This window comes from Oncorhynchus clarkii, chromosome 21 (assembly GCF_045791955.1).
Source record: "Oncorhynchus clarkii lewisi isolate Uvic-CL-2024 chromosome 21, UVic_Ocla_1.0, whole genome shotgun sequence".
NCBI classification, from domain to species: domain Eukaryota; kingdom Metazoa; phylum Chordata; class Actinopteri; order Salmoniformes; family Salmonidae; genus Oncorhynchus; species Oncorhynchus clarkii.
In genome coordinates, this window is record NC_092167.1 from 53,128,056 (window position 1) to 53,155,994 (window position 27,939).

General features: G+C 44.3%; 1 protein-coding gene across 1 annotated transcript in view; it reads left to right on the forward strand.

Moving 5' to 3' along the window:
- LOC139379529 (voltage-gated potassium channel subunit beta-3-like) overlaps window positions 1-27,939 on the forward strand; it is a 64,901-nt gene that overhangs the window by 8,669 nt on the left and 28,293 nt on the right. The window contains exons 2-9 of the mRNA XM_071122347.1: window positions 3,677-3,720; window positions 3,816-3,853; window positions 12,179-12,258; window positions 12,356-12,400; window positions 12,962-13,006; window positions 15,596-15,639; window positions 17,380-17,466; window positions 19,197-19,282. Coding sequence (XP_070978448.1) covers window positions 3,677-3,720; window positions 3,816-3,853; window positions 12,179-12,258; window positions 12,356-12,400; window positions 12,962-13,006; window positions 15,596-15,639; window positions 17,380-17,466; window positions 19,197-19,282 — 469 coding nt within the window. The remainder of the gene's footprint in view (window positions 1-3,676; window positions 3,721-3,815; window positions 3,854-12,178; window positions 12,259-12,355; window positions 12,401-12,961; window positions 13,007-15,595; window positions 15,640-17,379; window positions 17,467-19,196; window positions 19,283-27,939) is intronic.

The following is a 27,939-nucleotide window of genomic DNA, read 5'->3' on the forward strand; positions in this document are numbered from 1 at the left end:
GGCCCTGAGCAAGAGGCCATGGAAGAATACATCCAGGACTCCCTGGCTGTCGGACATATCAGGCCTTCTTCCTCTCTGTTGGGGTTCTTCTTTGAGGCCATGGAGGAATACATCCAGGACTCCCTGGCTGTCGGACATATCAGGCCTTCTTCCTCTCTGTTGGGTTCTTCTTTGAGGCCATGGAGGAATACATCCAGGACTCCCTGGCTGTCGGACATGTCAGGCCTTCTTCCTCTCTGTTGGGAGCTGGGTTCTTCTTTGAGGCCATGGAGGAATACATCCAGAACTCCCTGGCTGTCGGACATATCAGGCCTTCTTCCTCTCTGTTGGGGTTCTTCTTTGAGGCCATGGAGGAATACATCCAGGACTCCCTGGCTGTCGGACATATCAGGCCTTCTTCCTCTCCGGTGGGAGCTGGGTTCTTCTTTGAGGCCATGGAGGAATACATCCAGAACTCCCTGGCTGTCGGACATATCAGGCCTTCTTCCTCTCTGTTGGGGTTCTTCTTTGAGGCCATGGAGGAATACATCCAGGACTCCCTGGCTGTCGGACATATCAGGCCTTCTTCCTCTCTGGTGGGGTTCTTCTTTGTCAAGAAGAAGGATGGGTCACTGAGGCCATGATAGACTTCCGTGGTTTGAATAGTATCACTGTCAGGAGCAAGTATCCCTGGTTAATGATGTCCTTAGGGATGTCATTGGCCGTTTTGTTTTTGTCTATGTGGATGACAGTCTTATTTTTTCGAAGGACCTTGAGGCTCACAAGCAACACGTCCACTAAGTTCTCGAAAGGCTGTTGGAGAATAAGCTATTTGTTAAGGCTGAGAAATGTGAGTTTCAGGTTTCCTCTGTGTCCTTCTTGGGTTACATTATTGCTCAAGGTCAGCTATGAATGGACCCTGCCAAGGTTAGGGCAGTCACAGAGTGGCCTGTGCCCGCGAATCTGAAGCAGTTACAGCGTTTCCTGGGGTTTGCCAATTTTTATAGAAGATTCATCCGTGACTACTCTTGTTTGGCAGCTCCTCTCTCGACCATCCTGCCTATACCGTCCGGCAGCTTTTGGATGTGCGCCTTTGGGGTCACAGATACGGGCCGGAGGAGCGCTGCTAGGTGCCCCGTCGTCACATTCTGGATCCCTCCCTCTTACAGGATTATCATACCTCACACCCAGACAAGCCAGGTCGTGCGCCAGGTGGCGTCTGTAGGGGGGGGTACTGTCACATCTGCTCCTGCGACACTCTCTGGTGTTCATCCAGTGTCTTCTTGAAACATCACAATTGGTCCTTTTGTTCGATTAATTCCGTCCATATATATCCAAAATGTCCATTTATTTGGCGCGTTTGATCCAGAAAAAAACAGCTTCCAAATTGCGCAACGTCACTAGAAATATCTCAAAAGTTGCCTGTAAACTTTGCCAAAACGTTTCAAACTACTTTTGTAATACAACTTTAGGTATTTTTAAACGTTAATAATTAATCAAATTGAAGACGGGTCTATCTGTTTTCAATAGAGGATGAGAGGAAACTAACTACTACTTTTCAAGTCGTGCGAAACACTCAACAGTGTTACCCATTTCCTAGATGACCGTACTTCTTCATTGCAAAAAGGAATAACCTCAACCAAATTCCAAAGACTGGTGACATCCAATGGAAGCGGTGCCTAAGAAATATAGTTTCCCGATGAGCACTCACTGAACAGACAGACCTCAAAAATCTGAACGGTTAGTCCTCAGGGTTTTGCCTGCTACATAAATTCTGTCGTTCTCACAGACATGATTCAAACAGTTTTAGAAACTACACAGTTTTTTCTATCCAAATGTACTAATACTATTACTATCTTATATTGTTGGCATGAGTAGCAGGAAGTTGAAATTGGGCAAGCTATTTATCCAAAAGTGAAAATGCTGCCCCCTATACCTTAAGAAGTTAATCCAGCAGCTGTGTCAGATTTTGTGTGTGTGTGTGTGTGTGTGTGTGTGTGTGTGTGTGTGTGTGTTTGTGTGTGTTTGTATCTTTGTGTGTGTCTGTTTGTGTGTGTTTGTATCTCTGTGTGTGTGTGTTTGTGTGTGTTTGTTAGTGTGTGTGTTTTTGTATCTCTGTGTGTGTGTGTTTGTGTGTGTGTGCGTGCCTGTGTGTTTGTGTGTGTGTGGGTGTGTGTTTGTGTGTTTATCTGTATCTCTGTGTGTGTATGTCTCTCCCTGTGTGTGTGTGTTTGTGTCTGTGTGTGTCTTTGTCTCTCCGTGTGTGTGTGTGTGTGTGTGTTTGTATCTGTGTGTGTGTGTGTTTGTGTCTCTCCGTGAGTGTGTGTATTTGTATCTGTGTGTGTATCTGTGTGTGTAAGTGTGTAATATTTTGGATTGTTTATATAACCTATTGCCCTTCATGGTTGTGAGGTCTAGGGTCCGCTCACCAACCAAGAATTCACAAAATGGGACAAAAACCAAATTGAGACTCAGTGTACAACTAAGAATTCTGCAAAAATATCCTCAGTGTAAAAGAAAGAGAGAGAGAGAGATTGATGGTCATGGTGATAGTGTGTAGTTTCCTGATTGTTGTGCCTGTTGTTTCCTGATTGTTGGGCCTGTTGTTTCCTGATTGTTGTGCCTGATGTTTCCTGACTGTTGTGCCTGATGTTTCCTGATTGTTGGGCCTGTTGTTTCCTGATTGTTGTGCCTGATGTTTCCTGATTGTTGGGCCTGTTGTTTCCTGACTGTTGGGACTATGTTTCCTGATTGTTGTGCCTGATGTTTCCTGATTGTTGTGCCTGATGTTTCCTGATTGTTGGGCCTGTTGTTTCCTGATTGTTGGGCCTGTTGTTTCCTGATTGTTGGGTCTCCTAACCCTAACCCTTAACCCTAACACTTAAACCTAACCCTAACCCTATACCACACCTTAACCCTTACCCTAACCCTAACAGTTTTCCCTAACCCTAATTGTTAACCCTAACCATATCCCAAACCCTAACCCTAAACCCTTAACCCTAACCCTATCCCAAACCTTAACCCTATACCACACCATAACCCTTACCCTAACCCTAACACTTAACCCTAACCCTAAACCTATCCCAAAACTTAACCCTAAGCCTAACCCTAACCCTTAACCCTATCCCAAATATTAACCCCCAACCATAATCCTATCCCAAACCTTAACCCTTACCCTTACCCTAACCTGAACCCGAACCCTATCCCTATCCCTATCCCTAACCCATAAATGTAAACCTAACCCTAACCCTTACCTTAAACATTCAGAATGAGGGCCTAAACTTAACTCTCTTAATGTGACGTCAGAGAAATGTAACGAACCAGAGCATCAGGAGCAACTAAAAGTCTTCTAAACGTGACTTTGGATAAACGTCTAATTCTGCAGTGAGACTATGAGAGCATAATGTGCAAAACAATTAGCGTTTTGTGTGATGATGTAATCTTTGTAGTTATGCTTTATGGACGGGCAGTGTCAGAGCGGCATAGACTGAGATACAGTAGATTGTATAGAATACAGTATATACATATGACATGAGTAACGCAGGATATGTAAACATTAAGAAAAACACATTTGTTATCTGAGCATGCAATGTCAAAGAGCACAGATGGGTGATTGACTGATTGATCATGTGATTCAGTTCAGCTAACCAATCACACACACATTGAGGATGTTAAATGATTGATTGATCTGTTTCAGGAATCTGGGAAAATCTGGTCTCAGAGTTTCATGTTTAGGGTTAGGTGAGTAGAACACACACACACACACACACACACACACACACACACACACACAACCTTATACTACGTGTGTGTTTGACAGTTTTCTCTTTCCACAGGAACATGGGTGACGTTTGGTTCACAGATCACAGATGAGGTATGTGTGTGTTATCATTAATTCTGTTGGTATGTGGTTGTGTGTGTATATATGTGTGTGTCTATATAAACTCAGCAAAAAAATAAACGTCCCTTTTTCAGGACCCTGTCTGTCAAATATAATTCGTAAAAATCTAAGAAAACTTCAAAGATCTTCATTGTAAAGGGTTTAAACATTGTTTCCTATGCTTGTTTAATGAACCATAAACAATGAATGAACATGCAACTGTGGAACGGTCGTTAACCTTTCTCCCGCAGGCGTTCCGCTAGCAACCCACCCCGACAACATCCAGTGAAATTGCAGAGCTCCAAATTCAAAATACAGAAATAGTCATAATAAACATTCCTAAAATATACAAGTGTTATACATCGGTTTAAAGATGAACTTATTGTTAATCCAGCCGCTTTGTCAAATTTCAAAAAGGCTTTACGGCGAAAGCATACCATGCGATTATCTGAGGACAGCGCCCCGCTTACAAAAGCATTTTACAGCCAAGTAAAGGAATTACAAAAGTCAGATAAACTTTTGTAATCAGATATAATTAATCACTTACCTTTGAAGATCTTCATATGGTTGCAGTCACAAGAGTCCCAGCTACACAGTAAATGTTATTTTTGTTCGATAAAGTCCCTCTTTATATCCCAAAAACTCTGTTTTGTTGGCGCGTTTTGTTCAGTAATCCACTGGCTCCAAGGCAGTCAAAACATGCAAACTAATACATCCTAAAAGTACCGGTAATTAATTAATCCTCAGGTTTTCAATTGTCAAAATAATCAATAATATTTAAACCGGACAATAGCATATTCAATAGAAAGAAAAACAACGAAGGCCGTGCAATCGGTCACGCCCGCAAACCAGCTCTGCATTCTTCCTCAGTCCACTGACCAAAAGGTCTCATTCTTCTTCATTTTTCAGAAAACAAGACTGAAACGATGTCTAAAGACTGTTGACATCTATTGGAAGCCATAGGAACTGCAATCTGGGTCCTAACCCATTAGATACTGCATAGGCATTCAATTGAAAATACCCACATAAAACAAATCCCACTTCCTGGATGGATTGTCCTCAGGTTTTCGCATGCCTTATGAGTTATGTAATACTCACAGACATTATTTAAACAGTTTTAGAAACGTTAGAGTGTTTTCTATCCAATACTACCAATTACATGCATATCCTAGCTTCTGAGCCTGAGTAACAGGCAGTTTACTTTGGGCACGCTTCTCATCCAGACGTTGAAATACTGCCCCCTAGCCATAATTAAGACACTAACAGCTGATGGTAGGCAATTAAGGTCACAGTTGTGAAAACGTATAAAGAGGCCTTTATACTGACTCTAAAAAACACCAAAAGAAAGATGCCCAGGGTCCATGCTCATCTGCGTGAACGTGCCTTAGGCATGCTGCAAAGAGGCATGAAGACTGCAGATGTGGCCAGGGCAATAAATTGCAATGTCCATACTGTGAGACACCTAAGAACATCACAGCTGCAGGACAGGTACAGGATGGCAACAACAACTGCCCGAGTTACACCAGGAACGCACAATCCCTCCATCAGTGCTCAGACGGTCCGCAATAGGCTGAGAGAGGCTGGACTGAGGGCTTGTAGGCCTGTTGTAGTAAGGCAGGTCCTCACCAGACATCACCGACAACAACGTTGCCTATGGGCACAACTCACTGTCGCTGGATTAGACAGGACTGGCAAAAAGTGCTCTTCACCTACGAGTCGCGGTTTTGTCTCACCAGAGGTGATGGTCGGATTCGCGTTTATAGTTGAAGGAATGAGCATTACACCGAGGCCTGTACTCTGAAGTGGGATCGATTTGGAGGTGGAGGGGGCGGTCTGTCACAGCATCATCGGATTGCGCATGTTGTCATTGCAGGCAATTTCAACGCTGTGCGTTACACAGAAGACATCCTCCTCCCTCATGTGGTACCCTTCCTGCAGGCTCATCCTGACATGACCCTCCAGCATGACAATGCCACCAGCCATACTGCTCATTATGTGCATGATTTCCTGCAAGACAGGAACGTCAGTGTTCTGCCATGGCTAGCGAAAATCCCACTGAGCACATCTGTGACCTGTTGGATTGGAGGGTGAGGGCTAGGGCCATTCCCCCCAGAAAGGTCCGGGAACTTGCAGGTGGGCCTTGACCCCCCCCCCCCCCCCCTTTGTTCAGGGACACATTATTCAATTTCTGTTAGTCACATATCTGTGGAACTTGTTCAGTTTATGTCTCAGTTGTTGAATCTTGATATATTCATACAAATATTTATACATCTTAAGTTTGCTGAAAATAAACACAGTTGACAGTAAGAGGACGTTTCTTTTTTTGCTGAGTTTAAATGTGTGTATGTGTGTGTTATCATTAATTATGTTGGTGTGTGGTTGTGCATATATATGTATATATATGTGTGTGGCTCTTACTAGAACACTCAGGGACTTTCACCTTCTTGTCCTTCAGCCACTGTACGGTTGATTTGGAGATGTGCTTTGGGTCATTGTCATGTTGAAACGTGTACCATCTTCCCAACTTCAACTTCGTGGCAGAGAGCTGCAGGTTTACCTCAAGGATCTGTCACTATTTTCCACTGTCCATTTTCCCTTCTATCCTGATAAGAGATCCAGTAACAGCTGAATAGAAACCCCCCCCACAACAGGATGCTGCCACCGCCGTGCTTTACTGTAGACGTGGTGTTCTTTACTATAGGCGTGGTGTTCTTTACAGTAGACGTGGTGTTCTTTACTGTAGACGTGGTGTTCTTTAATGTAGGCTTGGTGTTCTTTACTGTAGACGTGGTGTTCTTTACTGTAGACGTGGTGTTCTTTACTGTAGACGTGGTGTTCTTTACTGTAGGTGTGGTGTTCTTTACTGTAGGCGTGGTGTTCTTTACTGTAGACGTGGTGTTCTTTAATGTAGGCTTGGTGTTCTTTACTGTAGACGTGGTGTTCTTTACTGTAGACGTGGTGTTCTTTACTGTAGACGTGGTGTTCTTTACTGTAGACGTGGTGTTCTTTACTGTAGACGTGGTGTTCTTTACTGTAGACGTGGTGTTCTTTACTGTAGGTGTGGTGTTCTTTACTGTAGACGTGGTGTTCTTTACTGTAGACGTGGTGTTCTTTACTGTAGGTGTGGTGTTCTTTACTGTAGACGTGGTGTTCTTTACTGTAGACGTGGTGTTCTTTACAGTAGGTGTGGTGTTCTTTACTGTAGACGTGGTGTTCTTTACTGTAGATGTGGTGTTCTTTACTGTAGGTGTGGTGTTCTTTACTGTAGACGTGGTGTTCTTTACTGTAGACGTGGTGTTCTTTACTGTAGACGTGGTGTTCTTTAATGTAGACGTGTTGTTCTTTACTGTAGACGTGGTGTTATTTACTGTAGACGTGGTGTTCTTTACTGTAGGTGTGGTGTTCTTTACTGTAGGCGTGGTGTTCTTTACTGTAGGCGTGGTGTTCTTTACTGTAGACGTGGTGTTCTTTACTGTAGGTGTGGTGTTCTTTACTGTAGACGTGGTGTTCATTACTGTAGACGTGGTGTTCTTTACTGTAGACGTGGTGTTCTTTACTGTAGGTGTGGTGTTCTTTACTGTAGACGTGGTGTTCTTTACTGTAGACGTGGTGTTCTTTACTGTAGACGTGGTGTTCTTTACTGTAGACGTGGTGTTCTTTACTGTAGACGTGGTGTTCTTTACTGTAGACGTGGTGTTCTTTACTGTAGACGTGGTGTTCTTTACTGTAGTGATATATTTTACATAAATTCCCATCAATTCCCATTATTAAAGTGGCTGGAGTTAGTGTGAGTCAGTGTGTTGGCAGCAGCCACTCAATGTTAGTGGTGGCTGTTTAACAGTCTGATGGCCTTCAGATAGAAGCTGTTTTTTAGTCTCTCGGTCCCTGCTTTGATGCACCTGTACTGACCTCACCTTCTGGATGATAGCGGGGTGAACAGGCAGTGGCTCGGGTGGTTGTTGTCCTTGATGATCTTTATGGCCTTCCTGTGACATCCGGTGGTGTAGGTGTCCTGGAGGGCAGGTAGTTTGCCCCCGGTGATGCGTTGTGCAGACCTCACTACCCTCTGGAGAGCCTTACGGTTGTGGGCGGAGCAGTTGCCGTACCAGGCGGTGATACAGCCCGACAGGATGCTCTCGATTGTGCATCTGTAGAAGTTTGTGAGTGCTTTTGGTGACAAGCCGAATTTCTTCAGCCTCCTGAGGTTGAAGAGGCGCTTCTGCGCCTTCTTCACGATGCTGTCTGTGTGGGTGGACCAATTCAGTTTGTCTGTGATGTGTACGCCGAGGAACTTAAAACTTACTACCCTCTCCACTACTGTCCCATCGATGTGGATAGGGGGGTGCTCCCTCTGCTGTTTCCTGAAGTCCACAATCATCTCCTTAGTTTTGTTGACTTTGATTGTGAGGTTATTTTCCTGACACCACACTCCGAGGGCCCTCACCTCCTCCCTGTAGGCCGTCTCGTCGTTGTTGGTAATCAAGCCTACCACTGTTGTGTCGTCCGCAAACTTGATGATTGAGTTGGAGGCGTGCGTGGCCACGCAGTCGTGGGTGAACAGGGAGTACAGGAGAGGGCTCAGAACGCACCCTTGTGGGGCCCCAGTGTTGAGGATCAGCGGGGTGGAGATGTTGTTACCTACCCTCACCACCTGTGGGCGACCCGTCAGGAAGTCCAGTATGGAGGGTACTATGGTGTTAAATGCTGAGCTGTAGTCGATGAACAGCATTCTCACATAGGTATTCCTCTTGTCCAGATGGGTTAGGGCAGTGTGCAGTGTGGTTGAGATTGCATCGTCTGTGGACCTATTTGGGCGGTAAGCAAATTGGAGTGGGTCTAGTGTGTCAGGTAGGGTGGAGGTGATATGGTCCTTGACTAGTCTCTCAAAGCACTTCATGATGACGGATGTGAGTGCTATGGGGCGGTAGTCGTTTAGCTCAGTTACCTTAGCTTTCTTGGGAACAGGAACAATGGTGGCCCTCTTGAAACATGTGGGAACAACAGACTGGGATAAGGATTGATTGAATATGTCCATAAACACACCAGCCAGCTGGTCTGCGCATGCTCTGAGGACGCGGCTGGGGATGCCGTCTGGGCCTGCAGCCTTGCGAGGGTTAACAAGTTTAAATGTTTTACTCACCTCGGCTGCAGTGAAGGAGAGTACGCATGTTTTCGTTGCAGGCCGTGTCAGTGGCACTGTATTGTCCTCAAAGCGGGTCAAAAAAGTTATTTAGTCTGCCTGGGAGCAAGGCGTCCTGGTCCGTGACGGGGCTGGTTTTCTTTTTGTAATCCGTGATTGACTGTAGACCCTGCCACATGCCTCTTGTGTCTGAGCCGTTGAATTGAGATTCTACTTTGTCTCTATACTGACGCTTAGCTTGTTTGATTGCCTTGCGGAGGGAATAGTTACACTGTTTGTATTCGGTCATGTTTCCGGTCACCTTGCCCTGATTAAAAGCAGTGGTTACTTACTGTAGGCATGGTGTTCTTTACTGTTCTTTACTGTAGACGTGGTGTTCTTTACCATAGGCGAGGTGTTCTTTACTGTTCTTTACTGTAGACGTGGTGTTCTTTACTGTTCTTTACTGTAGACGTGGTGTTCTTTACCATAGACGTGGTGTTCTTTACTGTTCTTTACCATAGGCGAGGTGTTCTTTACTGTTCTTTACTGTAGACGTGGTGTTCTTTACCATAGGCGAGGTGTTCTTTACTGTTCTTTACTGTAGACGTGGTGTTCTTTACCATAGGCGAGGTGTTCTTTACTGTTCTTTACTGTAGACGTGGTGTTCTTTACCATAGGCGTGGTGTTCTTTACTGTTCTTTACTGTAGACGTGGTGTTCTTTACCATAGGCGAGGTGTTCTTTACTGTTCTTTACTGTAGACGTGGTGTTCTTTACCATAGGCGTGGTGTTCTTTACTGTTCTTTACTGTAGACGTGGTGTTCTTTACCATAGGCGTGGTGTTCTTTACTGTTCTTTACCATAGGCGTGGTGTTCTTTACTGTTCTTTACCATACACGTGGTGTTCTTTACTGTTCTTTACCATAGGCGTGGTGTTCTTTACCATAGACGTGGTGTTCTTTACTGTAGACGTGGTGTTCTTTACCATAGACGTTGTGTTCTTTACTGTAGACGTGGTGTTCTTTACCATAGGCGTGGTGTTCTTTACACTCTTCTGACCACAGCACCTTTTGCCACTTGACTTCGGAATCTACAATGTGCTTTTTGGCTCAAACGATACTTTTTTTTCTTGCCACCCTCGCAGAGAGGCCAGATTTGTGGAGTGTTTGTGATATTGTGGTCACATGCACACATTGACCAGTCTTTGCCATAAAGGCCTGAAGCTCCTTCAAGTTCACCATTGGCTGCTTGGCAGCCTCTCTGATCAGTCTCCTCCTTGCCCTGTCATCCAGTTTGGAGGGACGTCCTGATCTATGCAGGGTCTGGGTGGTGCCATACGCCTTCCACTTCTTAATAATTGTCTTAACTCTGCTCCGAGGGATAGACAAAGCCTTTGAAATAGTTTCATATCCACCCCCTGACTTGTCCCTTTCCACAATTGTATCTTATAATCACAGCAAATTTAAAAAAAAATATTTGTATGAACATGACAAGATTCAACAAATGAGACAAACTGAACAAGTTCCACAGACTAACAGAAATTAACAGTTCCATGTGACTAACAGAAATTGAATAATGTGTCCCTGAACCAAGGGGGGGGGGGTCAAAATCAAAAGTAACAGTCAATATCTGGTGTGGCCACCAGCTGCATTAATTACTGCAGTGCATCTCCTCCTGAAGGACTGCCCCAGATTTGTCAGTTCTTGCTGTGAGATGTTACTCCACTCTTCCACCAAGGCAACTGCAAGTTCCAGGACATTTATGGGGAGAATGGCCCTAGCTCTCACCCTCCGATCCAACAGGTCCCAGACATGCTCAATGGGATTGAGATCCGGGCTCTTCGCTGACCATGGCAGAACACTGACATTCCTGTCTTGCAGGAAATCACGCACAGAACAAGCAGTATGGCTGGTGACATCTGTAAGCTGTTAGTGTCTTAATAACCATTCCACAGGTGCATGTTCATTAATTGTTTATGGTTCATTGAACAAGCATGGGAAACAGTGTCAAAACCCTTTACAATGAAGATCTGTGAAGTTATTTGGATTTTTACGAATGATCTATTTTTTCTGAGTTTAGATCTTTTGAAAGTACCTTTCCGCCCACAGTGGATCCTTTGCTTTGAATTGGAGTCCTCTATGAACAGCCGCTTTTTTTCTGGACTAATCAAAGCCACTACAATTGATCACAGATGGAAGCCAATTAGCTTGATTTGGGATCTGGACGGTGGTTGGTTATACCTCAGCAAGTTTGCAATTGCAATTTTAAAAGTGGGGATGTTTACTTATCCAAGTTGTAATGAATGTGCTGAGAGTTGGGAAGCAAGTTCAGGGAGTGAGTGTTTTAATAAATAAAAGAAACAATGAACACGAAACACAAACAACGCACTGACATGAAAACAGAGTCAGTAACACCTGAGGAAAGAACCAAGGGGTGTAACGATTGGGAAGAAGATAGTTCTGTAACGATTGTCATGGGGAGAAGGAGAAGAGGACCAAGGTGCAGGGTGGTAAGTATTCATAATACTTTTAATAAATACGAATACTTGAACAAAAAACAACACGACAAACGAACAGTTCTGCAAGGTGCAATACACACAAAACAGAAAACAACTACCCACAACCCATAGTGGGAAAACAGGCTGCCTAAGTATGGTTCTCAATCAGAGACAACGATTGACAGCTGCCTCTGATTTGGAAAACACATAGAAATCTAACACACAGAACCAAACATAGAATGCCCACCCCAACTCACGCCCTGACCAAACTAAAATAGAGACATAAAAAAGGAACTAAGGTCAGGACTTGACAAGGGGAATGACAGATATAGAGGAGATAATCAAGGAGGTGATAGAGTCCAGGGGTGTCATGAGGCGCAGGTGCGCGAGACGATGGTGACAGGTGTGCGGGGTAATCAGCAGCCTGAGGACCCTTGAGGCCGGAGAGGGAGTGTACATGACACAAATAGGGTATTGTATTGTTTTATTTTTAATTGTTGTTTTAATGTATTTTTTCACTTGGACATTGTGGGTTACTGTAAGGCAACAAAAGGTTAACATTTTGAAAAGGGGTGGTGACTGTCTATACCCACTGTATGTGTGTGTTTTCATTCATTCATTGTGTGTGTGTGTGTGTGTGTGTGTGTGTGTGTGTGTGTGTGTGTGTGTGTGTGTGTGTGTGTGTGTGTGTGTGTGTGTAGATGGCAGAGAGCCTGATGACCATAGCCTATGACAACGGAGTGAACCTGTTTGACACAGCAGAGGTTTACGCTTCAGGAAGGTACGCTACTCTCTCTGCCCTTCTCCACCCAGTAGGCAAGCAAATAATTCATAGATGGCTAAATGTAGTGATTTGTGTGTGTGTCTCTCTCGCTCAGGGCTGAGACGACTTTGGGTAAAATCCTAAAGAAGAAGGAATGGAGGTGAGGCCCATCCTCTTACACTCTTTCACTCATTCTCTCCATCCGTTTCAGTCACTGATGGTGACAGCTCAGCAATAATACTGAAATAATGTCTATCCCCCTCTCCTCCTTCGCTCCATCTAATACCTTTTTTACCCCTCTCTCCTCCTTCGCTCCATCTAATACCTTACTTCTCCCCCTCTCCTCCAACTCCATCTAATACCTTTCTTCACCCTCTCCTCCTTCGCTCCATCTAATACCTTACTTCTCCCCCTCTCCTCCTTCGCTCCATCTAATACCTTACTTCTCCCCCTCTCCTCCAATTCCATCTCATCCCCCTTCCTCTATTAATCATCCATCCCTCTTCTCCCCCTATCCCCCTCTTTCTCCACTCTCTCTACCCTCTCTCTAACTTCTCTCTCTCTTCCTTTCTCTTTCTCTTCCCCTCTCTCTCTCACGCCTTTCTCTCTCTCTCCCCCTCTTCCCCCTCTCCCACCTCTCTCTCTATCCTCCCTCTCTCTTTCCTCCCTCTCCTCCTCCTCCCTCTCTCACTCCCCCTCTCTTTCTCTCTGTATCCATCAGGAGGTCTAGTTATGTGGTGACCACTAAGATCTACTGGGGAGGACAGTAAGTGTCTCTAAAAGCAGATGTTTCATTGTTTGACTCTGTTGTGTGTCTCTAAAAGCAGTAGTTGAATAGTTTGACTCTGTTGTGTGTCTCTAAAAGCAAATGTTTAATAGTTTGACTCTGTCTCTTAAATCAGTTATTTTGTTTCTGTTGGAACTGTCTTTTAACCTTAAAGGGATGCTTCAGGATTTTGGCAATGAAGCCCTTTATCTACTTCCCCAGAGTCAGATGAACCAGTGGATACCATTTGTATGTCTCTGTGTCCAGTATGAAGGAAGTTTGAGGTTGTTCCATGTGGCTCAGTTGGTAGAGCACTTGCCATGCCAGGGTTGTCGGTTCAATTCCCACGGGGAACCATAACAAAAATGTAGCACATTACGTCGCTAAGAGTGTTTTTTTAAATGTAGTTTTCCGAAACAATGAAGCAATGGAACAGCATCGAGAGCCAGGTGCCCCACGAGCTCATCTGACTCTGGGGAAGAAGATAAAGGGCTTCATTCCAAAACTATCCCCTTAAACTGACAGAATGTCCAAAAGAGGACAATGTTTATTTCACCTTTATTTAACTAGGTAGGCTAGTTGAGAACAAGTTCTCATTTACAACTGAGACCTGGCCAAGATAAAGCAAAGCAGTTTAACATATACAACAACACAGAGTTACACTTGGAATAAACAAAACATACAGTCAATAATAAAGTAGAAAAAATAAAACAAAAAGTCTATATACAGTGAGTGCATTTGAGGTAAGATAAGGAAATAAATAGGACATGGTGGCGAAGTAATTACAATATAACAATTAAACACTGGAATGGTAGATGTTGCCGTGGCAATTTCCTGTATTACCAAATGGGGAGAGTTACAAACCACACACCAGTCAGAGTTATACTTAAACTTCACCTTTAATAATAATTAAGCTTTTGCAATAGCATTTGACTCTCAACAATTCACTATCTCTAATGAAAAGTTGAGAGTGTCAACATAATGGCAACTGAGATCTTTTATAGTAAAGATACACCCCTCTCAACTAACATGACAAACTACAGATGTTAGGAAAACTTCACAAAGGGCCTTTTACTTGAGAGAGGAGTATCCCATAGCCAGATAGCATTAGCTATACATTATTGTTCAGTTTGGTCTCTAAGACGAGGTTCTAATCTCGTTCCTTGTACTTTATAGTACCAAAACATTACCTCATCCAAGGCATAACTCAATTGTCAACTCTATGTACACCCATCTCAAGTAAACCCCCTCTTCTCCCCACTCCTGGACAAGACTCACTGAGGGGAGTGACTTGTGCACAGACATTGTGGAGCCAAGAGATAATTGGTTCCCCCTTAATCACACCATCCCTTCACATGGTTTAACAGATAAATTCACATATGAAGACAATGTTCCATTCTGACCTCTCCCTTTCTGATATTCTGCATATTACCAGAGACGTGTAAAAGACAAGCCTGACCTCTCCCCTCTCTGGGCCCCAAGTGACTGAGCCCTAGCTGAGAAGGGAAAAGTGCAACTGCCAACAGTATAGTCCAAAGGGAGACATTCTAATGACAAGTATCTCTCATAAGCATATTATGTAAATAAAACATCTTACTTATCTATGTTACCCAACTAATTCTGATTCATCCTCCACAATGTGCAGAAGATGAATGTGCAAGTAGGGATACTGGGGTGCAAAGGAGCAAGATAAATAAATAAATACAGTATGGGGATGCGGTAGTTGGGTGGGCTGTTTACAGATTGGCTTTGTACAGGTGCAGTGATCTGTGAGCTGCTCTGACAGCTGGTGCTTAAAGCTAGTGAGGGAAATATGAGTCTCCAGCTTCAGTGATTATTGCAGTTCGTTCCAGTCATTGGCAGCAGAGAACTGGAAGGAAAGGGGGCCAAAGGAATGAATTGGCTTTGGGGGTGACCAGGGAGATATCCCTGCTGGAGCGCGTGCTACGAGTGTGTGCTGCTATGGTGACCAGTGAGCTGAGAAAAGGCGGGGCTTTACCTAGAAAAGACTCATAGATGACCTGGAGCCAGTGGGTTTGGCGATGAGAGTGAAGCGAGGGCCAGCCAACGAGAGCGTACAGATTGCAGTGGTGGGTAGTATATGGGGCTTTGGTGACAAAATGGATGGCACTGTGATAGACTGCATCCAATTTGTTGAGTAGAATGTTGGAGGCAATTTTGTAATGACATCGCCAAAGTCGAGGATTGGTAGGATGGTCAGTTTTACGAGGGTATGTTTGACAGCAGGAGTGAAGGATGCTTTGTTGCGAAATAGGAAGCCTATTCTAGATATCATATGGATTGGAGTTATAGGATGGCCGGGGTGTTAAGCATGTCCCAGTTTAGGTCACCTAGCAGCACAAGCTCTGAAGTCAGATGGGGGGCAATCCGTTCACATATGGTGTCCAGTGCACAGCTGGGGGCAGAGGGTGGTCTATAGCAAGCGGCAACGGTGAGAGGCTTGTTTCTGGAAAGGTGGGTTTTTAAAAGTAGATGCTCAAATTGTTTGTGTAAGGTCTGGACAATAAGGTTTGGACAATAAGGTATACCTGAACACTAAGCCATAACTTCCTCTTACTTCCTGTGAAGGGCGGAGACGGAGAGAGGGTTGTCTCGGAAACACATAATTGAAGGTATGACATCACTTCCTCCTCACAGAGCTATGTCCACTAGCTCAGTGACATCTACAGCTGACAGCCCAGAACATAGAGGAAAGAGAGACCAAGCCGAAAGAGAGGGATTGAGGGTCAAAGGAGAGCCGAGGGATTGAGGGTCAAAGGAGAGCAGAGGGATTGAGGGTCAAAGGAGAGCAGAGGGATTGAGGGTCAAAGGATAGCCGAGGGATTGAGGTTCAAAGGATAGCCGAGGGATTGAGGGTCAAAGGAGAGCAAAGGGATTGTGGGTCAAAGGAGAGCAGAGGGATTGAGGGTCAAAGGAGAGCCGAGGGATTGAGGGTCAAAGGAGAGCCGAGGGATTGAGGGTCAAAGGAGAGCAGAGGGATTGAGGGTCAAAGGAGAGCCGAGGGATTGAGGGTCAAAGGAGAGCAGAGGGATTGAGGGTCAAAGGTGAGCAGAAGGATTGAGGGTCAAAGGAGAGCAGAGGGATTGAGGGTCAAAGGAGAGCAGAGGGAATGAGGGAGAAAGGAGTGATAAATATAGTGATAATGTCATAATGATGATGTCATAGCGATTATGTGGTGTGAAAAATGGCATAACGATAATGTAGTGATGATGTTATAGTGATGATGTCATAGTGATGATGTAGTGATGATGTCATAGTGGAAATGTCATCGTGATGATATCAGTGATGATGTAGCGATAATATCATAGTGATGATGTAGTGATTACGTCATAGTGGAAATGTCATAGTGATGATGTCATAGTGATGATCTAGCAATAATATCATAGTGATGATGTCATAGTGGAAATGTCATAGTGATGATGTAATAGTGATGATGAAGCAATAATATCATAGTGATGATGTCATAGTGGAAAAATCATAGTGATGATATAGCGATAATGTCATAGTAATAATGTCATAGTGATGATGTAGTGATTACGTCATAGTGGAAATATCATAGTGATGATGTCATAGTGATGATGTAGTGTTAATGTCACAGTGATGATGTATTGTTAATGTTATAGTGATGATGTAGAGTTAATGTCAAAGTGATGATGTAGTGAAAATGTCACAGTGATGATGTAGCGAAAATGTCAAAGTGATGATGCAGTGAAAATGTCCTAGTGATGATGTAGCGAAAATGTCAAAGTGATGATGTAGTGAAAATGTCAGTGATGATGTAGTGAAAATGTCACAGTGATGATGTAGTAAAAATGTCACAGTAATGATGTAGTGAAAATGTCAAAGTAATGATGTAGTGAAAATGTCACAGTGATGATGTAGTGATAATGTCATAGTGATGATGTCATAGTGATGATGTAGTGTTAATGTCAAAGTGATGATGTTGTGAAAATGTCATAGTGATGATATCATAGTGATGATGTCACAGTGATGATGTCACAGTGATGATGTAGTGATAATGTCTTAGTGATGATGTCAAAGTGATGATGTAGTGTTAATGTCAGAGTGATGATGTAGTGTTAATGTCAGAGTGATGATGTAGTGAAGATGTCATAGTGATGATGCAGTGTTAATGTCAAAGTGATGATGTAGTGATAATGTCATAGTGATGATGTAGTGAAAATGTCACAGTGATGATGTAGTGATAATGTCAGTGTTGTCAGTGATGATGTTATAGTGATGATGTCATAGCCGTGTTCCAGGTCTGAGGGATCTCTGTCTCATAGTGATGTTAGAGTGATGATTTAATAATGACGTATTGAAGTGATGATGATGTAACATCTTGGATCCAGGTCTGAGGGATTCTCTGTCTCGGCTGCAATTGGAGTATGTTGACATCGTCTTCGCAAACCGCACAGACATCAACTCACCTATGGAGGGTAATAACCATAACCATATTTTATTGAACAGATTGGACAGTAGAGATAAGACTGGCAGGACAGTATAGATAAGACTGACAGGACAGTAGAGGCAAGACTGACAGGACAGTAGAGATAAGACTGACAGGACAGTAGAGATAAGACTGACATGACAGTAGAGATAAGACTGACAGGACAGTAGAGATAAGACTGGCAGGACAGTAGAGATAAGACTGGCAGGACAGTAGAGATAAGACTGGCAGGACAGTAGAGATAAGACTGGCAGGACAGTAGAGATAAGACTGACAGGACAGTAGAGATAAGACTGGCAGGACATTAGAGATAAGACTGACAGGACAGTAGAGATAAGACTGTCAGGTGGCAGGCCAGTAGAGATAAGACTGGCAGGTGGCAGGCCAGTAGAGATAAGACTGGCAGGACAGTAGAGATAAGACTGACAGGACAGTAGGGATAAGACTGGCAGGACAGTAGAGATAAGACTGGCAGGACAGTAGAGATAAGACTGACAGGACAGTAGAGATAAGACTGGCAGGACATTAGAGATAAGACTGACAGGACAGTAGAGATAAGATTGTCAGGTGGCAGGCCAGTAGAGATAAGACTGGCAGGACAGTAGAGATAAGACTGACAGGACAGTAGGGATAAGACTGGCAGGACAGTAGAGATAAGACTGGCAGTACAGTAGAAACAAGACTGACAGGACAGTAGAGATGAGACTGACAGGACAACAGAGATGAGACTGACAGGACAGTAGAGATAAGACTGGCAGGACAGTAGAGATAAGACTGGCAAGACAGCAGAGATAAGACTAACAAGACAGTAGAGATAAGACTGGCAGGACAGTAGAGATAAGACTGGCAGGGCAGTAGAAACAAGACTGGCAGGACAGTAGAGATAAGACTGACAGGAGAGTAGAGAAGAGACTGACAGGGCAGTAGAGACGAGACTGACAGGGCAGTAGAGACAAGACTGACAGGACAATAGAAACGAGAGCAGAGACAAGACTGCCAAGACAGTAGAGACAAGACTGACAGGACAATAGAAACGAGAGCAGAGACAAGACTGCCAAGACAGTAGAGACAAGACTGACAGGACAATAGAAACGAGAGCAGAGACAAGACTGCCAAGACAGTAGAGGCGAGACTGCCAGGACAGTAGAGAATAGACTGACAGGGCAGTAGAGACGAGACTGACAGGGCAGCAGAGACGAGACTGACAGGACAGTAGAGACGAGACTGACAGGACAGTAGAGACGGGACTGACAGGACAGTAGAGACGAGACTGACAGGACAGTAGAGACGGGACTGACAGGACAGTAGAGACGAGACTGACAGGACAGTAGAGACGAGACGAGACTGACAGGACAGTAGAGACGAGACTGACAGGACAGTAGAGACGAGACTGACAGGACAGTAGAGACGAGACTGACAGGACAGTAGCGACGAGACTGACAGAACAGTATAGACAAGACTGAAAGGGCAGTAGAGACTGACAGAACAGTGGAGATTCGTTTGGGTGGTCTAACCCTGTGTGTTGTTGTAGAGGTTCTGAGGTCTAACCCTGTGTGTGTTGTAGAGGATGTGAGGTCTAACTGCGTGCGTGTGTGTGTGTGTGTGTGTGTGTGTGTGTGTGTGTGTGTGTGTGTGTGTGTGTGTGTGTGTGTGTGTGTGTGTGTGTGTGTGTGTGTGTGTGTGTGTGTGTGTGTGTGTGTGTGTGTGTGTGTGTTGTAGAGGTGGTGAGGGCGATGACGTTTGTGATCAACCATGGCATGGCCATGTACTGGGGCACGTCACGATGGAGCGCAATGGAGATCATGGTGAGGATAACCTTTAACCCCTAATCCCTTCACCATCTAACCTGACTTTAGTCCTAACCCTAACCCATCCCATTGTTTCAGATTGTGGGAGTGAATCATGTAATGTGGCAGAGTATATTGACTCATTTCTCAACCCCTTATCTCAGAAGCACCCCAGCTATGTAAAGGATGCCTATTGCATTTGTTAATAAAAATGGAGTTACCTTCTGGAGCAATGCTATTCTCGATTGATGTAGACTCGCTATACACTAATATCGACACTCAACTAGGACTTCGGACAGTTTCAAAATATACAAGGATACAAATAGACCAGATGAGGCCATCCCTTCTCTCTTAAAACTTGGACTAATGCGTAATGACTTTGAATTTGATTCTAAACACTACCTACAAATGTCATTTACATGGCAGATTGGAAGCAGACGGTCTTCCCCAAGCGCAAAAACCTCCATCCATATATATGCGTTATTTGTATGATATCTTTGGGGTTTGGTGCCAAGCGGTAGGGGAGTTTGTAAACTTTATAAATACACTGCTCAAAAAAATAAAGGGAACACTTAAACAACACAATGTAACTCCAAGTCAATCACACTTCTGTGAAATCAAACTGTCCACTTAGGAAGCAACACTGATTGACAATCAATGTCACATGCTGTTGTGCAAATGGAATAGACAACAGTTAGAAATTATAGGCAATTAGCAAGACACCCCCAATAAAGGAGTGGTTCTGCAGGTGGGGACCACAGACCACTTCTCAGTTCCTATGCTTCCTGGCTGATGTTTTGGTCACTTTTGAATGCTGGCGGTGCTTTCACTCTAGTGGTAGCATGAGACGGAGTCTACAACCCACACAAGTGGCTACGAGCTGTGGCTACGAGCTGTGGCAAGAAGGTTTGCTGTGTCTGTCAGCGTAGTGTCCAGAGCATGGAGGCGCTACCAGGAGACAGGCCAGTACATCAGTAGACGTGGAGGAGGCCGTAGGAGGGCAACAACCCAGCAGCAGGACCGCTACCTCTGCCTTTGTGCAAGGAGGAGCACTGCCAGAGCGCTGCAAAATGACCTCCAGCAGGCCACAAATGTGCATGTGTCTGCTCAAACGGTCAGAAACAGACTCCATGAGGGTGGTATGAGGGCCCGACGTCCACAGGTGGGGGTTGTGCTTACAGCCCAACACTGTGCAGGACGTTTGGTATTTGCCAGAGAACACCAAGATTGGAAAATTCGCCACTGGCGTTCTGTGCTCTTCACAGATGAAAGCAGGTTCACACTGAGCACGTGACAGACGTGACCGAGTCTGGAGACGCCGTGGAGAACGTTCTGCTGCCTGCAACATCCTCCAGCATGACCGGTTTGGCGGTGGGTCAGTCATGGTGTGGGGTGGCATTTCTTTGGGGGGCCGCACAGCCCTTCATGTGCTCGCCAGAGGTAGCCTGACTGCCATTAGGTACCGAGATGAGATCCTCAGACCCCTTGTGAGACCATATGCTGGTGCGGTTGGCCCTGGGTTTCTCCTAATGCAAGACAATGCTAGACCTCATGTGGCTGGAGTGTGTCAGCAGTTCCTGCAAGAGGAAGGCATTGATGCTATGGACTGTCCCGCCCGTTCCCCAGACCTGAACCCAATTGAGCACATCTGGGACATCATGTCTCGCTCCATCCACCAACGCCACGTTGCACCACAGACTGTCCAGGAGTTGGCGGATGCTTTAGTCCAGGTCTGGGAGGAGATCCCTCAGGAGACCATCCGCCACCTCATCAGGAGCATGCCCAGGCATTGTAGGGAGGTCATACAGGCACGTGGAGGCCACACACACTACTGAGCCTCATTTTGACTTGTTTTAAGGACATTACATCAAAGCTGGATCAGCCTGTAGTGTGGTTTTCCACTTTAATTTTGAGTGTGACTCCAAATCCAGACCTCCATGGGTTGATAAATTTGATTTCCATTGATCATTTTTGTGTGATTTTGTTGTCAGCACATTCAACTATGTAAAGAAAAAAATATTTAATAAGAATATTTCATTCATTCAGATCTAGGATGTGTTATTTTAGTGTTCCCTTTATTTATTTGAGCAGTGTATTTTGAATGGACATCACCCCTCGATTACAGGGATGGGGAGTAACAGATTACATGTAAGGAATTACAAAACACCTGTAACTGTTATCCGTTACGTTACCAGCAAACATATTGTAATCAGATTACAGATACTTTAGAAAAACTAGATGATTACTTCTTGGATTACTTTCGTATTCAGAAAGGATGTTTATGAAAAACTTTTCTCAACGACATTCAAATCAGCATTGAAAAAAGGCGGAAGTTTAAATTTGTCTGACCATAAGTCAGAGACCACTATGTTGACACACCAAATGTGTTTGATGGATCGTGGGGAAAGAGCAGGAATAGGCTTTTGTAGGCTACAGTCCAAGCTATGTCTTCCAATGGTGCGACTGCTGTTGGCATCCAAAGATTATCCAACTTGAATAAACACTTGGGGTTAAGGACGACAGCAGTGGTGTAGTCTACAGCGATACGGATATCACTTATTATTGATATCTACATAGCACATTGTTGTGAATCACATTGCTGCTCTCTCATTTAGCTATTTGCGCCTTACGGATTGTGGATGGATGTTCACAAATCTAAATGTGTATTTGAACCCAAAAATTGTTGAATTCAAGAAGTTTAAGCTGCCTATCAATCATTGTTTTTGAAACCAGTGGACAGCCAGTGAAAAATGCGCTCTTGCAACAGCTAATTAGTCTGGATCCCAGACGGTAGAATAAAATTGGGGCTTTTATTGCTCAATCTAATTCATTCTGATTATTTTTTTAATCCATAGGCCTAATGGACACATGCTCAAACTCGTACACTTTTAATAGACTTAAAGGGGCAATCATCAAATCAAATCTAATGTATTTATATAGCCCTTCGTAAATCAGCTGATATCTCAAAGTGCTGTATAGAAACCCAATCTGTAGTTGCTACATCCATTTTTGGATGGATATATATATATATATATATATATATATATATATATATCCATTGATCCTTGAAGTATATAACTTATAAATGTTAAACTGTCACACTCTATGACAACCTAAACTATAAGCTTGTTTTTCTCCAATGTTTGTAAACATTGTAATAGTAAACAAACACGGTATAGCCTCAAAGCATAGTTAAAACAATCATTAGGATATCAAGCAACCATAGCTCTGTCTATTCATTTGAGAGGGTGGTTACATTTCTCCAGGCCCATCCCTCTGCTTTTTACCAAAACAGAGGCGGGGAATCCGTTTTGTTATTGTTTCATCTGTGGATGAATCTGCATCTGTGCCCTTTAAATGATTTATAATATATACATTATTAAACAGCTATCAAGATATCATCAACGAAATGGTAAACAACAGGCCAAAAGCAAATACAGCATATGGCATTCATTTTTCAAATGTAAATAGCACTTTTCAGCAGTGCTCAAAGCATTTCATTTTTTAAATGTAATCTTTATTTAACTAGGCAAGTCAGTTAGGAACAAATGCTAATTTAACCCTTACCCTACCGAAGAACAGTGGGTTAAAAACTTAAAATGTGTTAGGGCTAGGGTCCTTTTTTCAGAATTTCCGCCTGACTGACGTGCCCAAAGTAAACTGCCTGTTAAATCAGGCCCAGAAGCCAGGATATGCATATAATTGGTACCATTGGATAGAAAAACTTTAGAAATGTTAAAATAATAGTTGCGACTATAACACAATAGATATGGTAGGAAAAAAACTAGGAAAAAAACAGATTCTTTTTTTTTTTGAGAGAGCCCATGCTCTTACAGTGGAAAGCTTAGGGGCATATGCAATTCCAGCTCCCAGATTGCAATTCCTATGGCTTCTACTAGGTGTCAGCAGTCTTTGTTCAAGGTTTCAGGCTTTTAACTGGTATAACGAATAAGAAATATGAGTTTTAGTACAATGACACAATCATCAAATCATCAAATATCCATCATTTTTAAGAATTTTTTTTTGAATTGCGGAAGATGTCCCACTAGCGGGACGCCTATCCCACGGAGGATTTATTCATTTTAAAAGGCATTAGAAGAAGACAAAAATGTATGTTAACAATTGAATGACATCTATTGCAGATTTACATAGCTGGCCATGTATGGATGTTACATTTTACTTTATGGGTTAGTTATGTAGGCTTCTTCAAACCCATCGCTTTCTACTGCGTATAATAATACTATTAAATGATATATTTACATTTAAAACCAAAGTCTATCAGAATTACAGTCACCTTGATCTTCAAGAATAGGACTTGGAAGTATGGAAGTATAGATTATAGATTATAGATAGAAGTATAGATCAGCCAAATTATTTTACCTGAGCTTAACGCTAAAGCTAAGGACTTATTAGCCAGACCTACTCTGTTGTTTATGGTTTTGTTGTCATGGAAGACTGATTGGGCTCATTAATTCGAGTTGAAAAATAAATTCATGGAATGGGGCGGCAGGTAGCCTAGTGGTTAGAGTGTAGGGGTGGCAGGTAGCCTAGTGGTTAGAGTGTAGGGGTGGCAGGTAGCCTAGTGGTTAGAGTGTAGGGGTGGCAGGTAGCCTAGTGGTTAGAGCATTGAGCAAGTAGCCAAAAGGTTGCTGAATCAAATGCCCAAGCTGACAAGGTAAAAATGTGTTGTTCTGCCCCTGAACAAGGCAACACGTTAAGAGGAAAGTAATCTAAAAGTAACAAAATATAATCAGATGACGTTACTGAGTTTGGGGATTCCAAAAGTTACGTTATTTGGACAGGTAACCAGTAACTGTAACGGATTACATTTAGAAAGTAACCTACCCAACCCTGAGTACAATTTACAACCTCATTAGATTGAATTTCTTGATACCAAAGTTTTTAGGATGCAAGGCCATAATGATAGAAACCTCTTGGGAACTAGAGTATATTTCTAACCGACAGACAAACATGCATAGTTATCATCATAAACACACTTAGTTGTCTTAAGTCTCAACTTATAAGATTTAACTTCATTAGCTTACTTGTTATTGCTTGGTATTCCGGATGACTGACGTGCCTGTTACTCAGGCCCAGAGGCTAGGATATGCATATACTTGGTAGCATTGGATAGAAAGCACTCTGAAGTTTCTCAAACTGTTAAAATGATGTCTGTGAGTATAACAGAACTGATATGGCAGGCAAAAACCAGAGGAAAATTCATCCTGAATTTTTTTAATATTTTTTTTAGGTCACATGCCTTTTTGAAATCTGACAACACGGTTGGATTATCAAGAAGCTTTTAAATGATGTATGACAATTGTATTTTCATGAATGTTTAATATTAAGATTTTTGTATTTTGAATTTCGTGCTCTGTAATTTCACCGGATGTTGTCGTAGGTGTCGCGCGAGCAGTTCATGCACCAAAACAGGTTTTAACAGAATTTGTACGAATATGAAGGTAAACAAATACTCTTTAAAGCACTCAGACATAGAGGCTACACCAATAGATCTCCACTCACAGTCAAAGCAGAGGTAACGATGGACCTAGAGAGTGGGGAACCTCCTAGCCAGTCCAGTGAGTAATGAGGGATCTGGAGCGTGGGGAACTTCCTAGCCAGTCCAGTGAGGAATGAGGGATCTGGAGCATGGGGAACCTCCTAGCCAGTCCAATGAGTAAAGACCTGGAGTGTGGAGAACCTCCTAGCCAGTCAAATGTGTAAAGAGGTAACTGGAGCGTGGGGAACCTTCTAGCCAGTCCAGTGAGTAATGAGGAATCTGGAGCGTGGGGAACCTCCTAGCCAGTCCAATGAGTAAAGAGGTAAAGGGGGTAACCTCCTAGCCAGGCCAATGAGTAAAGAGGTAATGATGCACCTGGAGCATGGGGAACCTTCTAGCCAGTCCAGTGAGTAATGAGGGATCTGGAGCGTGGGGAACCTCCTAGCCAATCCAATGAGTGAAAAGCTCAGGAGGGACCTGTAGCATGGGGTACCTCCTAGCCAGTCCAATGAGTAAAGAGGTAACGAGTGACCTGGAGCGTGGGGAACCTCCTAGCCAGTCCAGTGAGTAATGAGGAATCTGGAGCGTGGGAAACCTCCTAGCCAGTCCAATGAGTAAAGAGGGACCTGGAGTGTAGGAAACCTCCTAGTCAGTCCAATGAGTAAAGAGGTAAAGAGTGACCTGGAGCGTGGGAAACCTCCTAGCCAGTCCAATGAGTAAAGAGGGACCTGGAGTGTAGGAAACCTTCTAGCCAGTCCAATGAGTAAAGAGGTAAAGGGGGTAACCTCCTAGCCAGTCCAATGAGTAAAGAGGTAATGATGCACCTGGAGCATGGGGAACCTCCTAGCCAGTCCAATGAGTAAAGAGGTAATGATGCACCTGGAGCATGGGAAACCTTCTAGCCAGTCCAATGAGTAAAGAGGAACTTGGAGTGTAGGAAACCTCCTTGCCAGTCCAATGAGTAACGAGGGACCTGGAGCTTGGGGAACCTCCTAGTCAGTCCAATGAGTAAAGAGGTAAAGGGGGTAACCTCCTAGCCAGTCCAATGAGTAACGAGGGACCTGGAGCTTGGGGAACCTTCTAGCCAGTCCAATGAGTAATGAGGGATCTGGAGCATGGGGAACCTCCTAGCCAGTCCAATGAGCAAAGAGGTGATGATGCACCTGGAGCATGGGGAACCTTCTAGCCAGTCCAGTGAGTAATGAGGGATCTGGAGCGTGGGGAACTTCCTAGCCAGTCCAGTGAGTAATGAGGGATCTGGAGCGTGGCGAACCTCCTAGCCAGTCCAATGAGTAAAGACCTGGAGTGTGGAGAACCTCCTAGTCAGTCCAATGACTAAAGAGGTACCTGGAGCTTGAGGAAGCTCCTAGCCAGTCCAATGAGTAAAGAGGTAATGAGGGACCTGGAGCATGGGGAACGAACCTCCTAGCCAGTCACATGAGTAAAGAGGTAATGAGGGACCTGGAGCATGGGGAACGAACCTCCTAGTCAGTCCATTGAGTAAAGAGGTAAAAGGGGTAACCTCCTAGTCGGTCCAATGAGTAAAGAGGTAAAGGGGGTAACCTCCTAGTCGGTCCAATGAGTAAAGAGGTAATGAGGGACCTGGAGCATGGGGAACGAACCTCCTAGCCAGTCCAATGAGTAAAGAGGGACCTGGAGTGTGGGAAACCTCCTAGTCAGTCCAATGAGAAAAGAGGTAATGATGGACCTGGAGTATGGGGAACCTCCTAGCCAGTCCAATGAGTAAAGAAGTAAAGAGGGACCTGGAGAGTGGGAAACCTCCTAGCCAGTCCAATGAGTAAAGAGGTAATGATGCACCTGGAGCATGGGGAACCTCCTAGCCAGTTCAATGTGTAAAGAGGTACCTGGAGCGTGGGGAACCTCCTAGCCAGTCCAGTGAGTAATGAGGAATCTGGAGCGTGGGGAACCTCCTAGCCAGTCCCATGAGTAACAATTTAAAGAGGGACCTGGAGCACAGGGTACCTCCTAGTCAGTCCAATGAGTAAAGAGTGACCTGGTACCTGGCCAGTCCAATGTGTAAAGAGTGACCTGGAGCATGGGGAACCTGCTAGCCAGTCCAATGAGTAAAGAGGGAATGCGGCACTTGGAAAGTGTGTGTGTGTGGAAAGAGTGACCTGGAGCACAGGGTACCTCCTAGTCAGTCCAATGAGTAAAGAGTGACCTGGTACCTGGCCAGTCCAATGTGTAAAGAGTGACCTGGAGCATGGGTAACCTCCTAGCCAGTCCAATGAGTAATGAGGGACCTGGAGCTTGGGGAACCTTCTAGCCAGTCCAATGAGTAATGAGGGATCTGGAGCATGGGGAACCTCCTAGCCAGTCCAATGAGTAAAGAGGTGATGATGCACCTGGAGCATGGGGAACCTTCTAGCCAGTCCAGTGAGTAATGAGGGATCTGGAGCGTGGGGAACTTCCTAGCCAGTCCAGTGAGTAATGAGGGATCTGGAGCGTGGCGAACCTCCTAGCCAGTCCAATGAGTAAAGACCTGGAGTGTGGAGAACCTCCTAGTCAGTCCAATGACTAAAGAGGTACCTGGAGCTTGAGGAAGCTCCTAGCCAGTCCAATGAGTAAAGAGGTAATGATGCACCTGGAGCATGGGGAACCTCCTAGACTGTCCAATGAGTAAAGAAGTAAAGAGGGACTTGGAATATGGGAAACCTCCTACCAAGTTCAGTGAGTAATGAGGGACCTGGAGCATGGGAAACCTCCTATCCGGTCCAATATGGGGAACCTCCTATCCGGTCCAATGAGTAAAGAGGTAATGAGGGACCTGGAGCATGGGGAACGAACCTCCTAGCCAGTCACATGAGTAAAGAGGTAATGAGGGACCTGGAGCATGGGGAACGAACCTCCTAGTCAGTCCATTGAGTAAAGAGGTAAAAGGGGTAACCTCCTAGTCGGTCCAATGAGTAAAGAGGTAAAGGGGGTAACCTCCTAGTCGGTCCAATGAGTAAAGAGGTAATGAGGGACCTGGAGCATGGGGAACGAACCTCCTAGCCAGTCCAATGAGTAAAGAGGGACCTGGAGTGTGGGAAACCTCCTAGTCAGTCCAATGAGAAAAGAGGTAATGATGGACCTGGAGTATGGGGAACCTCCTAGCCAGTCCAATGAGTAAAGAAGTAAAGAGGGACCTGGAGAGTGGGAAACCTCCTAGCCA